The sequence below is a fragment of the Aptenodytes patagonicus genome, chromosome 7, assembly GCF_965638725.1.
Source record: "Aptenodytes patagonicus chromosome 7, bAptPat1.pri.cur, whole genome shotgun sequence".
Classification (NCBI taxonomy): domain Eukaryota; kingdom Metazoa; phylum Chordata; class Aves; order Sphenisciformes; family Spheniscidae; genus Aptenodytes; species Aptenodytes patagonicus.
Window position 1 is genome coordinate 65,081,086 of NC_134955.1, and position 14,392 is coordinate 65,095,477.

Genomic DNA, 14,392 nt, shown 5'->3' on the forward strand with positions numbered 1-14,392 from the left:
GGTTAATGTGAAAGTACAGAGTAAATCAAGCAAATTTGGGGTCTGATATGGATTAGCAGCATGGGAAGCACCTTCCCCTACCTCTTGTCCCAAAAGGAGCAGGCAGTACTTTCAGTTGTTTTACAAGGAGGGCGAGAAAGAGCATAGTCCTACACTAGGACTCCTGGCAGTTATTTAGCAACTCTGCACTCTCCAAAACGTAAAATTAGTCTTGTCTGGTTGATGTAACCCTGCAGGCCAGCCTGAAGGATTTTGCCCAAGTCCATGGTCCACCTTGTTCCTGCCTTGCACCCACAAAGCCGCCGATAGTGTAACGTGCAAAGCAGCTGCCTCTGCCCCTTTACACTGACAGTGCTTTCCACTGCTGCAGCTGATAGAGAGGAAGCCAGCAGATGACAAAAGCATTTAGCTGCTCTCGCTTTCCTTAACAAGCTCTTTTCAGAGCTCTGCTCCCAAATACAACCTTGTGTACAGAAGGCATCTGGCTCCCAAGCAGACAGCTGCTATATAAATCTTTCTACTCCTGGTTCTGCTTCTATTAAGTAGTACTCAATGAACATGTCATACTCTGGCAATGGTACAGCATTTTCTTGTGCTATCATGGGCTGGCAGTAATTTACCCAGGAGACCTAATTCTTCCGCCACCCTATCCCCTGCTTCTGTCCCACCAGTCAATTTGGATCCAGTTGGTTATGATGCTCAGCAGGGCCTGTGACTCCCCAGAGCATGTGGCCCATCAAAGACAGGTGACTCGGGAACCATTCTCCCTGGAGAGATCATAGAATAGTTTGGGTTGGAAGGGACCTCTAAAGGTCATCTAGTCCAACGCCCCTGCTGTGGGCAGGACAAGATGGGACGATATAGGCTCTGTGTTGAGCACCGAAGGGAAGAACCGCTAAAAGAGCCAGGCCGGAGGAAGAGTCTGAGCCAAACATCTACGCTGTTGCACTGTTAACTCTGCATGACTTCAGGCCAGTCAGAAGGAAAGCAAGGCTCAATGGCTGCACCATCCCTGACTGTATCCAGTGGCAATTTATTCTCTGCATATTCTATGACATTCCCCACTAGTGCTTTGGAAATGTCTCTCTGGTGACTTGCAAGAGATGCACATGTTGGGACCATCTGATGCCACAGCTGACCTGCGGAGACCACAGCTTACTGTGCTGCTCAGTATCATCTCTGCTTCCCTGTACTCCCTTCTCTGTCTGTATCCACCTGCTTCCCATCCTGAAGTTGCATTACAGAAAAATTCATGGGTTGCAAGACATCTTTCTTCAGTCTGCATATTGGATAACAGGTAGGTGAACATAGCCAAGGAAGTCCAAAGCAAAACCAAGGAGTTTTAGAATCTAAGTGGGTTTTTTTGCACTAAAAAAACCCCCAAGAATATTATTTTGGCTTAGAAATCACTCTAAAATTCAAGTTACGGATATTACCATAAATATGCGGGTCTTTATCTACTAGTGCTACTAGAAGCAACAGTCTCAAAGACAGCATCACTGTGGTACTGTGAGCTTGTATTTACTTTCTAGCAATTGCCATTACAGACACACCATTGTAATTAAGTAATTTAATTTGTTACATGTTCTGGATAAAATATGGCATTTGTCAGTCATTTAACCACCCTTAATGCTCTAAGTCATTAATCTCAAACTTGAGCTAAGCAGCCAGAGAAGAATAAAAACCTAACAGAAGTTCACATTAGTGCAGCGTGTAAATAGGAAGGCAGCCTTGTCCAGATGTTCACATTGGCTGATCTGCTCTTGTTGCAGTCAGCAGACACAGAGCCCAAGGTAAAGGGTAGTGTTCTACGCTGAAGCAACAGGTAAAATGATGAAAAATTTGAGCATCCTCACTGAGCACCCTCAGCTTGCACAGAAGTCACAGGGAACTGCCATTTCTCTGGCTACAGCTCAAAGAAAAACGTAAAATAGACTAATTACATCCATAAAAGTCTTACATTTGCAGCAACCGTTCTCAAATGCATTTCTGCACACTGCAAGTATTCTTGAAAATTATCTGCTCTTTGCATGAAAGAAACCTCATGAACTCTTTTGAGATGCATCCTGAAGGGACTATTTGTACGGAAAGACAGGCCTCCTGGGAGCTGGGTGGGGGTGCACAGTGCAAGCCATCAAGCCTGGGGGCAGAAGCTCCCCCCACATCCAGGTGACTGATCACCCAACACACAGTGAATTAACAGCAATAAAAGTTCAAGTGCAGCAGAGGGAACAAGAGGCTGCCACCACTGTTGATTGAATTCTTCCTCTACAAAGTGTAATTCTCAAGTTATTTGGTCAATTAGGTAAAACTTACCGTTTACTGAATAAAGGCCTACCTATCCATAGTTCACTTCCCAATGAGAACTCACCTGCCACCATTCAACATGGCCCCAGAAGCAAAAAAATAGTAACAATGAAAAAAAAAATCAACAAATAATCACCACTAATCTAAAAAACCCCAACAAAAACAAACATATCTTGTACTTTGCAATGGGCCCAGCTTAAAAGATATCCTGATTCAGAACAGCGCTTAGACACATGCATAAGATGCCTGGGATAAGCCAAACAAAGCCAGTTTCTAAATGTCTTAATCTTTACACCAAAATAGAACTGGCAGAAAAAGAACAAAACTAGTAGATTATAACGAAAAGCTGGCTGCAAAAGTGAACAGAAGGACTACCTGACCTGACTCGAGATTGGATTTGGGTCTTAATACCCTCGATGAAGTTGCCAGCATTGGGTTACAAGAGACATGCATTAAGCTGTTTCAGGCTGAATCATTGCATAGCCCCACAAATACATAGAATATTTTGTAGTAACTACTCAGGAAGTATCTAGCAGTAGAAGGCACTTCCAGGTTGACTGAAATGTATTCACACAAACATAAAGAATTGCAAAATGCCTGCCAATTGCATTGCATTAGCTGTCAAAATGCTGGAGGAAAAGGTATAGGGAAGCTCAAATAAGGTAATAAATAACATTCAAATTTTTGTGACTGAAGGAATTAAAAACATCCTGACGTATATTCCAAATTCTCCTTCACAAGCACAAATGTCATCAGAAAAAGATACTACATACATTTCTTTTTAACCGAAGAGGAGCTGAAGTTGCCCTGCCAGCTGATAGGATTGTTTACAACCCGGTAAGGCAAATGAGATGCACAACCCAGGAAACCTTTGTTCAGTAAGTTGCAGGGCGAGCTTAACCATGTGAGGGACAAAAGACCCGATTTTGAGAGGTGATGTCAAAGGCAAATTTTAGGCCTTCGTATAAAATGCAAGGATGTTTCTCTGTACAGCGCCCGGCCCTGGTACAATGACAGGAAGCCCCCGTGTTTGTGGGTTGTGTGAGCACAGTGAGCAGAGCAAACAGCGGGTGCGCTGGAGGGGGCTTTTCTCGCGTTACCGTGCCAGCGAGTCCAAAAGGTTGTTGTCGCAGATCTCCACCGTCTTGGGTGCAAAACCCCAAAACACAGCTGATTTTAAGCGAGAGGCCCCTGAGCACTATTCCTCCTGCTAACGCGCCGCGTCTCCCACTCATCCACTTTGTCCAAGGCGAATTGCAGGGAGCCACTGGCGCATCGGCACTGCGGTGCCCTTCCCCCCCGCCGCCCAAGGCTGGCCAGTACCGCTGCGTCGCCGATGCCTGCTCCAAAAAAACCCACCCCGACCAAACCCGCAGCCGCTTACCAACATGGCACTTACGGTTCGCAAGAAAAAACCATTCCTCAGCTTGCGAATCCCAAGCTGCAAGGGGGATCGTCTGTGCAACCACGGCAGGCATGGAAGAGGAAACCCCTCCTCCACAGATGCCCTATTTATTCGCCGCTTTAGCATCCCGTGTGGGGGAGAGGCTTGCCCGTCCTCCTCCCCGACCCCTGAGCTGGGGAGCCACTATAGCTCTCCCCGGTTTTAACCCCTACGTTTTGCGTTGGTATTTTACCTGGCAAACGGCCGCATCCCTCCTCAGAACAAAACCACGAGAGCTTTATTCTGACACAAGAGAATTAGCACACGAAGAAGCGCACGCTGAGCGGCTGCCTGCGGCTGGTGACAAAAAGGTTGCAGGCTGGAGGCTTCGGCACCAAAAAAGGTAGATGTGGTGCTCATTTCTTGTGCGAAAGAGGGATTGGAGCCTCAGACCCAGATGATTTGCAGCAGAGTCAATTTGAAGCAAACCCGAAAAACCAAGAAAACGTACATCCACGCACAGGCAGCACGCACACAGATGTATCCTTACTTCCCCTGCGTTCTTCTTTCTCGCCTTTACCATTATATCCCAGGTATTTAAGTACGAATTAAATCTCCCACACACTAACCTGTCCTCTCTTTAACCTTCCAGTGCAGGCGGAAGGCCTCCAGTGCAAGTAGCCTGTAACACCGGAGGACAAAATAACCCCTAATCTTCATTTACGACCTCATTCAGTTGTGGAAAAACACGCTGGCATGATTTCTCTGTGTTATGACTGCCAGAGATCACAGGGTGGGAAAAAAAGGCGGAAGTCAGAGAACCTTGGATTAAAAGTCACTCCCCACCCAGCCAATATCAGGAAAAAAATAAAGACGTTATGATAATCCCACCAAAAATGCAAGGAATGATTTTGAAATCAAAGGGTTTTCAGTATTGAGGTCATCTTCCACAAACCTGTATTGGCTTGCCACTCACTCACATTCAATACATGGTGGGATAAAAAGTGCCTGGGAAGACACCGCACACCGTGAGAGGGCTTCAGACATTTGCACAGGTAAATCATGCCCAGTCACCTCAACAGGTGATTATGTTCTGGGGGAGGTTCAAAAACACGTTCGAAATGGTAGGTCTGAGACAGAAAATGGGGAAATAACCCTCCCAGCTTGACAGGCAGACACCAAGAATGGTGACAGCACACAGAAGACGGGGACTCCCCTTGCACCACCAGCTACCCCCTGCTCCCGGCAGACCTCGGCACACATTGCATAACCAAAATAAGCCCAACCATCCTGCCTGATACGATAATGAATTCTGTCACAGCTTTTGCACCGAAGAGAAGCGTAATCCCTAAAGGCCAGGGAGCCCGGAGAACATGGAAAGAAAGCAGGCACTTTGCGAGTGAGATTTCAACTGCCCAGATTTTTTTTTTGCACCAAAACAATTACAAGAATGAGATTTTACAGTGCTACTACCACAAACCAGTATAATTCTGCTGAACATGGCTGTATCGTTTACCCGGGGGCCTCAGTGCAGCATACTTTGCTTCCCTTGCCATGCAATACTGATCTGCAGCAATTTAAAAAGACCTTTGAACTTGAGTGCACCCACACTGACTGTGGGTTGCCCGGCTGCAGCTGCGACAGGGTAGGACAGCACACCAATACGTGGTGCCTGACGGTCTGCCCTGCCAAAGGGTAAGCAATGTGGCGGAAAATAAATAGAGAGACCAGCTGAGAGGTGGTATGAACTCTCTCGCTCCGCATACCTACCAAGCTGGGGTCTGCTGCTGCCAGAGCTGCTATCAGGGCAGCCCAGCCGCAGTGAGGGTGCAGGGAGAATGGGGAAGCACAGAGCAGTGGCTCACTGGAGCTCCCCAATAAAACCTCCGTGGAGCCCCTGCACAGCACAAGGTGGTGTCACTGGAGAGCTTCAACTCCTTCCCGTTTTACTGCAACCTGAGCAGTTTCAGACTGTGTGGGAATTTCAGCCAGGGTATGCAGGAAAACCAGCTGAAAACACCTTGAATCTCCCAAGTTCAATGTGGGAAGGAAGGGGCTGACTTTGGTTGTGGCAGTTTAAGATTCCTGGACTCTGCAATGAGGGCTGCCAGCTTGCAAACACGGGGAAAAGACCTAGTTGCCAAGGATTTACATTTAAAAGAATGAGGAGGCACATCTGGCCTTGCTAGATTCCCTGTATTTTCATGTTCGCATTAAAGGTCACAGTCATTTGAACCCGTGCCTGCTACATACACAAATAATGTGCCCTTCTCCACAAGGCTGAAAACATAGACCAGACCCACCAAGTAAGAAAACACATCACAGAGTGCCCACAGCCAGAGCAGCTGAGAAATGGCATCCCCCTTCCACAGCTTAGCGGCAGTGGGAAGAGCTGCAGGATGCCCAGAGGTACAGAAATGCAACGTTTGTTACTGTAGACCAGTCTGCAGACCCAAAACTGCCGGAGGCAACCCCTGATGAAGCTGGTGGCTTTAACGAAGGCTCAAGCACCATCCAAATGCTTTGCACAACCCCAGGCAGCGCAGACACCCTCCTGTGACACGTGGGTGCTCCTCCGGTCTGCCAGCAGGCACTATGCAAACAGCAGCACAGAAGGCAAACACTTCCCCGCTGGGCTGGGAAGCAAAGCATGGAGTTAGTATCAGTGGTGGATTGGCCAGGGAAGGACACCGAGGAACATGGCTGTGCACAACACAGTTCCTTGGCAATTCTTGCCAGTTAATGCACAGCCAGGGAGTGCCGCTCCAGAGCGTGCTGGGGATGTAAATCCCACTCCATGGGTTTTTTGCCGTCTACCACCCACGTGCAGCCTGTGCACTCCTTCTCCTACTGTTTCAGGCCTTCACTTGGGTGCATGTGCAAGCATGCAGCGGTTTCTTCTGGCAGAGTGCTGCTACGAGGCTGGTGACAAGAGAACAAAAGCAAGACATTTTCTGTGTCCACTTTTACAGTCAGCACAACGCTCCCTTTCTGCCTGTTAATATGTTTGTATTCCCCCTCTATCAACAGAGACTTCAGCACGAGAACCTCCCTTGGTAAGAGTATCTTCCGAGTTGAACAAAAATTCATTTGTTCTCCTTTCCAGGCATGTTAATGTCTTGATGGTTACTTTATCTCATGAGAATTAACATTTTGAGACTTCTCCAAGTTTGCACCAAGCCACCCTCTGGCTGCAACACATGCGGCAAAGCTTTTCTCACCACATAAGCCAAGCACAGGCATATAATTAAAGTGTTAAGTCCTGCAAGAGCAGCCATATGGCAAATCTGAGCTTGTCACCATGAACTAAGAGAATCACTTCAAGGACTAAATGGAGAGCTCACCTAATTTGCCCATCTGTCCCAGGACGTTTATTGGTTTAAAAAGGTGAAATAAGCTATCAATGCCCTGTATTGATACACTGGCTCGAGACTGGTTTGGTTTCATGTTGGTATCACACAGCCATACACTGCACTACAGAAAAGATAAAATTTATTCAGGTTGCAGGGTCAGCCATGGAGACATTAGAAACCACAGAACTGAAATTGGCTATAAACCTCAATTAGACTCCTTTGTGGATACAGGTTGTTTTGTACTCTTTAACCACAGGATCATAAAGTTGTCTACTAGAAAGATTCAGCACACAGAATGGAGGATTGGCTTCGAACACAGAGCTATTCAATGCACATTTTCTCCTCCTACTCAGTGCATGGCTCTGTAGTTTACTTACTGCCCAAGTCTTGGCCTGCCATGAAGACACTGTGAGATTTGGTCCTTGCCCCTGTGATGGTCGGCCACTGGGGGCCAGGGAAGCGGTGCAGTGGGCTGTGGTGCACCCCCAAGTGCGAATAAAGGCAGCAGTTGGCTATGTGTTTAACAGAAAGTGCTGAAGTCGTAATACTTGTCAAAAAAAAAAGCTTCAAGAGGTTGCAGATTCGGCACCCGAAAACTCAGAAAATTTTCACTTCAACTTACTTGCCGCAGCTACTGATCTGAAAAGCCAGGAGCAAAACTACCTCCCCATTTCATGGAAGTGCTGTGAAAATAAGTTCCTACAAGTAGTTTTTTCAGGAGCAAGACAAGATTGCCTCCCTGCCACAGTCAAAATGAATCATTTCCCTCCAGGCAGCATTCTCCTACCTCAATTGCCTCAAACCCTCCAAGGCCCTCTGGCAGGCCTGCCCTGAAGCATCTCCTCCATCCCTTTTATCTTCCCCAAGAAATGAAGCAGTGCCCAATAAAAAGGGCTTCGTCTGGGTATGCTGCCACGGCAGCAGTTGTGCAGCACTGCAGCCTCTCTTCTGCCGGGCAGCAGTGGGTGCACAGCCCCTGTACCATGCCCTACAGGCTCCAACCTCCCTGGAGCCAACCCATCCTATCCACTGAATGAAACTGGTGATGGCAGATGTTTTGAGGTCGTGTGAGGATGTCTGGATTGTGATGGCTTCATGCAAGAGGGCCAACACAAATTTTGCCACCACTGTATTGTGGTGTGTGCTCTTGTGCTCATGTGCTCTTTCAACACAGCTTAAATATGATTTTTTTTTTAAAGTTTTTGCAAAAGCAAACAGAAAAGGAAGGAGATAGCCTATCGGCATGGGGCATCACAACCCACACTCACAGGTCATCTCGCCTCCAGCCCAAGGGTCCTTGCTCTGCTCCGCTTCCCCATGAAGAGGCCCAACTTGTGGCACATCTGTGATCGGTAGAACTGCTGCCTCCTCCCCATTACCCGAGCTTAAGAGAGGCTACCCAAAAGAGGAGCCTCCTCTTGAGTGCCCCAAAGCATACCTGTGAGTGAGGTGGAAATTTCAGTCAACTGAAGACTAATTTAATTCCTTCAGAATTCAAACCTCAGTGGCAAGCCACCACTATAGCAGCGATCTCAAAATGGAAAGTTGGAAGGTTGTAAATAAGGCAAAATAAACTCTTAGGACCATACTCAGATTCTATTGTGAGTGTCTAGCCTGGTGATTATTTATGACTGAGCAGCCGAGAACAGCTGACCTGTGAGCCAAGCCTCAGCAAGGTGGATTAAGTGAGGGAGGAGATGTGCTACGCCCATGCTGCAAAACACTGCAATATGCTGAACCTCTGTTAGTATTAAGTCCAAGAAGACCAGCAGAGCCCACTGAGCTGCCTGATAACCTTGGACCACTGAGGGAGCTGCTTAAAACCACACTTTGTCAGGACCTTCCAGTACATTACCCTGGTCCTGAGCACAAAGTTGGTGGAAATCACAAGTAGAAGCTGGCATGTTCCAGACCTTTTGGGATAAAGAACACAGGAACAATCATAAAGCATCACACCAACTCCCCAGTAGCTGCAATATACACTTAGATATCAAATGCTGGGAGCTACGTCAATGCTCTAGGCAAATCCGCATTAACATACCACAAAGCACCACCATACACTTGTCTGAAGGTAAAGATTTAAGACATCCCAGGTAGACAAACAAGTGCTCTGTTGTCACAGACTACTTGAATAAGACTGCCCGATCTCTCTCTAAATATCCCGTCAGTTCTCTAGCATATTTCCCTAAAGGTTACTAGAAATGTGCCATGTTTACCTCAGTTCTAAAAGTGCATTTTAATCTGCATTTAAAAATTACTACAATTCAAAACAGAACACAAATGATCATAAAAGTGCTTTAAAAGTGGCATGTTACCATAAGATGAGAACAGAAAAAGTGCTGTTATAAAAGTGAAGCTTTCTTTCCTACACCAGGTCAAATACAAAGACACCTTGAGACAACCACTGCAAGACTATCTGCAAAGTGTTAGATCTTAAGGCGGCAGCTTCTTCTTAATCATTCACCTCTCATGTGTCACCATTAATTTCAGATCTCATTCCTGATTAAGATCCAGCACACTTAGCACTACATTGTCACAGCACAAACACCCACCTTATCTGTCCCAAATGTTAACTGAGCAGGAGAGCCTCTGAGGGCCCAGAGAGGGGGGTTACAGGCAAAACAAAACCTTGGGAGAGAAGTTTAGACCAATACTAATATGGCGTCAGCCTTATTATTTCTGGATTACTATAAACTCGGTGCTGGGCGGTGAGCCCAGCCCAGCATCCTCCTCCCAAGCTGTGGTAGAAACTCAGAGATAATAGTGAAATAGGATCGTCTCAGTAAGGCTAATACCAAAATGATCGTGATGTTCTTAACTCTGTCAAGTATAATAAAGATGTTTAATCGTTTAAGAAGATGTCATTGCCTAGTCTATGCAGGTTTTTGTTTTAATTTCAACTGATAGTATTTTCCATTTCACCATCATGCAGAAGATCCTGAATTTAAAAAATAAACTCGTGGTATGGTCTTCCAGTTGTTTTTAGGAAACAGACTGAGTAAAGAAACAGCACTAATATTAAATCAAATTTCATACACTTTTGAATGTAAAAAAGGAACATTATCATTATATAAAATTGACTGTCTACAGAGATAGGCCAGGGATCTATTCCCAAATTCTGTGCATTCAGATACAGGGTGAAATTGAGGCTTGTCTTAAAACAGGAGGCTCTCCTAAAGAGCCCAAATGAACTCCTATCATGCTGCCTTAAAATTAAGTTGCAGTTCAACACAGGCAACAGAGAAATCACTTTGACTCTTCCTTTTACATAGCTCCCATGATTAAAATTCTGTTTTATATGAATTCTTACACACTGCCCTCTAACATTAGATAAACTAAGACATTTAGTGTCATAATACAGCAACAAGTCATAACGAAAAAGCATTAACTTCAGTTTAATATGACTCTCAACAATAAATTTCAACAGAACTGAAAAGTCGTGTCAGTCTGTTTCTGACGGTCAAGGACACTAGCGTCTGACTTTTCTCATATAAAACATTGAAAATCATTTTCTTACCGTGCTCCAATGACATCAAAGAGATGCTGCCAGCGATCATTGATTTTGTTGAGTTTATCATCTATTTCTGCAACTCGGCTCTTGTTGCTAGCCTTGATTAACTGATCGCCCATTTGTTTCAAGTGAAGCTTATTTTCACTGAACAGGTTTATTTCTTCCATGCAATCCTGATGAATATACACAAACATTGCTTAATTCCTGGGCAAAACAAAACAAAACAACAAAACCAAAACAAAACTATCTGTTTCTTTTCCCACATGTGTGATGTGAAGCCAGGTTTGGCTTGCGATGGCTGAGGTTTCTACATTAGCATGTAGAACTCTTTCACTTAAAACAAAACAAAAAAAACCCTCAATGGAAAAGCACTCTCACAATGAAGCCACTATGAAAAAATAAGCAGCTTAAAGACTTGCAAGTGCCAGGAGTAAGTACTCCTAAAAATAGCAGTTTAATGTTCTAATTTTGCCTCTGCTTTCCTGATTTAATGTAATTTTTCAATCAAGCTACCTCAAAAGAACCCAAATTGAAGTCTAGGATAGCTTTATTTTGCTGGTATTCTTATCCAGAGGAGATCTGGGATTAGATATCGAGACCTTTAAGCCATGGGGAGGAACACTGCAGCAAAATAATGGTCCTGTTTAAAATCAAGCTAATACAAAAGTATTAGAAAGTACTAACTGCACTGACTACCAAGGAGAAGGGGCAGAATTAGGTTTTATTTTTGGTTGTGGTAACTTCTTGTTCGCCTGACATACCCTGTCCTTCAATCTCTTCTTTGCCCTCTGACTACCAGTTCCATAACCGCCGACACGGGTGGAGGTGGTGAGAGCAGCAAGACGCCCCCAGGACACCACCGATCCCCAGCAGGGAAAGCTCTGAGCAGTGCTGTATGTGCATGTGTGCCCAACAACCCAGACCCCCACCACCGCAACTCACATACATCACACTCCATGCCTAAATGCAGTCAGGTGGCATTTCTGTTTTGCATGATGCTCCAAGTCTGAACATCAAGAAGATAAGAGCTGAGGCTAGAAAAGCTCATCTTCTCACAAAAGCTTGTACGTGGTGGTTTTATATCATATCGCTTCCGAGAGGCAAGGAAGAAATGAGGAATGGTGTCTCTATTAACAAGCTATCAGACTGCAGTTGAAGAAAAGTGGTGTTACGACTTACCTTCTGCAATTTGTCTATCATGTCTTCAATGCTAACATCTGCAGTCTGCAACACTTTGCTTTCCATTTGTACCAGCCAGGAGCACAGCTCCTTATTCTTTTCATTGAACACAATCCAGGCATTGAGCCTGTCCTCGATCTCCTGCTTACGCAGAGACACCTATGGATAAGTACACACATAAACTGCTGAGCAACATCTTTCTTGGGAAGGTATTCAGCAATTATGAGCCTTCTAATTTCTAGTCTGCATTTGATCATATTCCATTTTGCAGGAGCAGTTATCAAATATCTCTAGCTTTCTTTTCAAAGCCGACAAGCAGATTGTTATTACATCTTATTTTGGATAGCAGGGCCAAAAGTTGACTAGCAAACACCAGATTCTCTCCCTCAGAAGAATTAAACTGAGTGACAGCTTTATAATTAATGATCTTATATAACAATTTAAATATTACTCAGTGGAAACCTAAAAATGCCAAACAAAGAAGGAATATAAAATATATAATTACCACATACTGTTTAGTATGTTCTCGTATATAACACAAGAGAAATAACACCTAGGTAAGTTCTTGGTTTTCTGCAACGGTAAGAGAAACTTTGCAACTACTGACTGCAATTATTTTACCCCTATAAAAACCTCCCTCTTTTCTTTCCATTTGCTCACCAGTTCTTGGAGAACTTCCAAAAAAATCAGCATCAAGAATCTATCCTTTTTATTGAAAACTATGGATATTTTCCTCAAAATTACATTTGCCAGGACAGAAAAACAAATTTTCTAGACAGAGAAATTAAGGTCTGATGCTGCCTGAACCAGCAAAGCTAATATCACTGCTCCAACATCTCAGAAAGAAGCAGGGTCACGCCTCTACTAGCTAATAGTACTTATATGTAGTCTAGGAGTCTTAAATATATATTTGTATTCATTTATCTACTTTGATGGATTCCTGTACTAAGATGTATGGGACAAAGGAAACAAAAAATGGTACAAGTTCTACTAAAACAAAACAAGACAAAAAACTAACCCCTTACCCTCACCAATAAACTTTGTGTAAAGACTGAGCGTAACATTTTGCTTCCCTTGGCTGCGAATGGCCATCCTAAGTATCACCCCATGGCAGGAAACATTCCCTCTTCACGTCTCACATGCACCTTATACAGCATATGACTCCTCAAAATTCCGTTACTGATTCACCTAGACTAATCTCTAACACTGTTTTGTACCTCAGAGTGAAGTTTAAGTGTGTAGTCTAGAAGCAAGACCAGCTCCATGTAACACCAGGATCAAAATAGGAGGCACCAAGTGATCTCCCACTATATTGCTTTTGTCCTTTAAATTCTGACTTTTTTTAAGGAGGAGATGGGGAAGTGAAAGTGATTTCTAAATCTTTCATGCTGATCTAAGTGAAGAGATGAGGCCGAAAGCACTATCTTGGGACACAGGGAAAGAATCTCCGAAGTTCTCAATGGGAAGAAGTCTCCTGGAAATCCCAGGGACCTCAGAAAGTCTCCCTAAGAGGGCCTCTGCTCTGGGATGCTCCCTCATACCCTCAGCCTCAGAGGTAGAATCATAGAATAGTTTGGGTTGGAAGGGCCCGCTAAAGGTCATCTAGTCCAACCCCCCTGCTGTGGGCAGGGACAGCTTCAACTAGATCAGGTTGCTCAGAGCCCCGTCCAACCTGACCTGGAATGTTTCCAGGGATGGGGCATCCACCACCTCTCTGGGCAACCTGGGCCAGTGCCTCACCACCCTCAGCATAAAAAATTTCTTCCTTGTGTCTAGTCTAAATCTACCCCCCTTTAGTTTAAAGCCATTCCCCCTTGTCCTGTCACAACAGGCCCTGCTAAAAAGTCTGCCACCATCTTTCTTATAAGCCCCCTTTAAGTACTGATAGGCTGCAATAAGGTCTCCCCAAAGCCTTCTCTTCTCTAGGCTGAACAACCCCAACTCTCTCAGCCTTTCTTCACAGGAGAGGTGTTCCATCCCCCTGAGCATTTTTGTGGCCCTCCTCTGGACCCGCTCCAACAGGTCCGTGTCTTTCTTATGCCGAGGGCTCCAGAGCTGGACACAGTACTGCAGGTGGGGTCTCACCAGAGCAGAGTAGAGGGGCAGAATCCCCTCCCTCAACCTGCTGGCCACGCTGCTTTTGATGCAGCCCAGGATACAATTGGCCTTCTGGGCTGCAAGCGCACATTGCTGGCTCCTGTCCAGCTTTTCATCCACCAGTACCCCCAAGTCCTTCTCGGCAGGGCTGCTCTCAATCCCTTCATCCCCCAGCCTCTATTGATACTGGGGGTTGCCCCGACCCAGGTGCAGGACCTTGCACTTGGCCTTGTTGAACCTCATGAGGTTCACATGGGCCCACTTCTCGAGCTTGTCCAGGTCCCTCTGGATGGCATCCTGTCCCTCTGGTGTGTCGACCCCGCCACTCAGCTTGGTGTCATCTGCAAACTTGCTGAGGGTGCACTCGATCCCACTGCCTGTGTCACTGATGAAGATATTAAACAGTACTGGTCCCAATACGGACCCCTGCGGGATGCCACTTGTCACTGATCTGCATCTGGACATTGAGCCATTGACCACTACCCTCTGGATGCAACCATCTAACCAATTCCTCACCCACTGGACAGTCCACCCATCAAATCCATACCTCTCCAGTTTAGA

The 14,392-nt window shown here is 45.4% G+C and overlaps 1 protein-coding gene across 2 annotated transcripts in view; it reads right to left on the minus strand.

The window, feature by feature from the left end:
* The window catches only part of SYNE2 (spectrin repeat containing nuclear envelope protein 2), a 205,929-nt gene that overhangs the window by 23,077 nt on the left and 168,460 nt on the right, over window positions 1–14,392 (minus strand). For both annotated transcript variants that reach the window (XM_076345620.1, XM_076345619.1), the window contains exons 99-100: window positions 11,735–11,893; window positions 10,562–10,728 (exon numbers count right to left, since the gene is read on the minus strand). In XM_076345620.1, coding sequence (XP_076201735.1) covers window positions 10,562–10,728; window positions 11,735–11,893 — 326 coding nt within the window. The remainder of the gene's footprint in view (window positions 1–10,561; window positions 10,729–11,734; window positions 11,894–14,392) is intronic.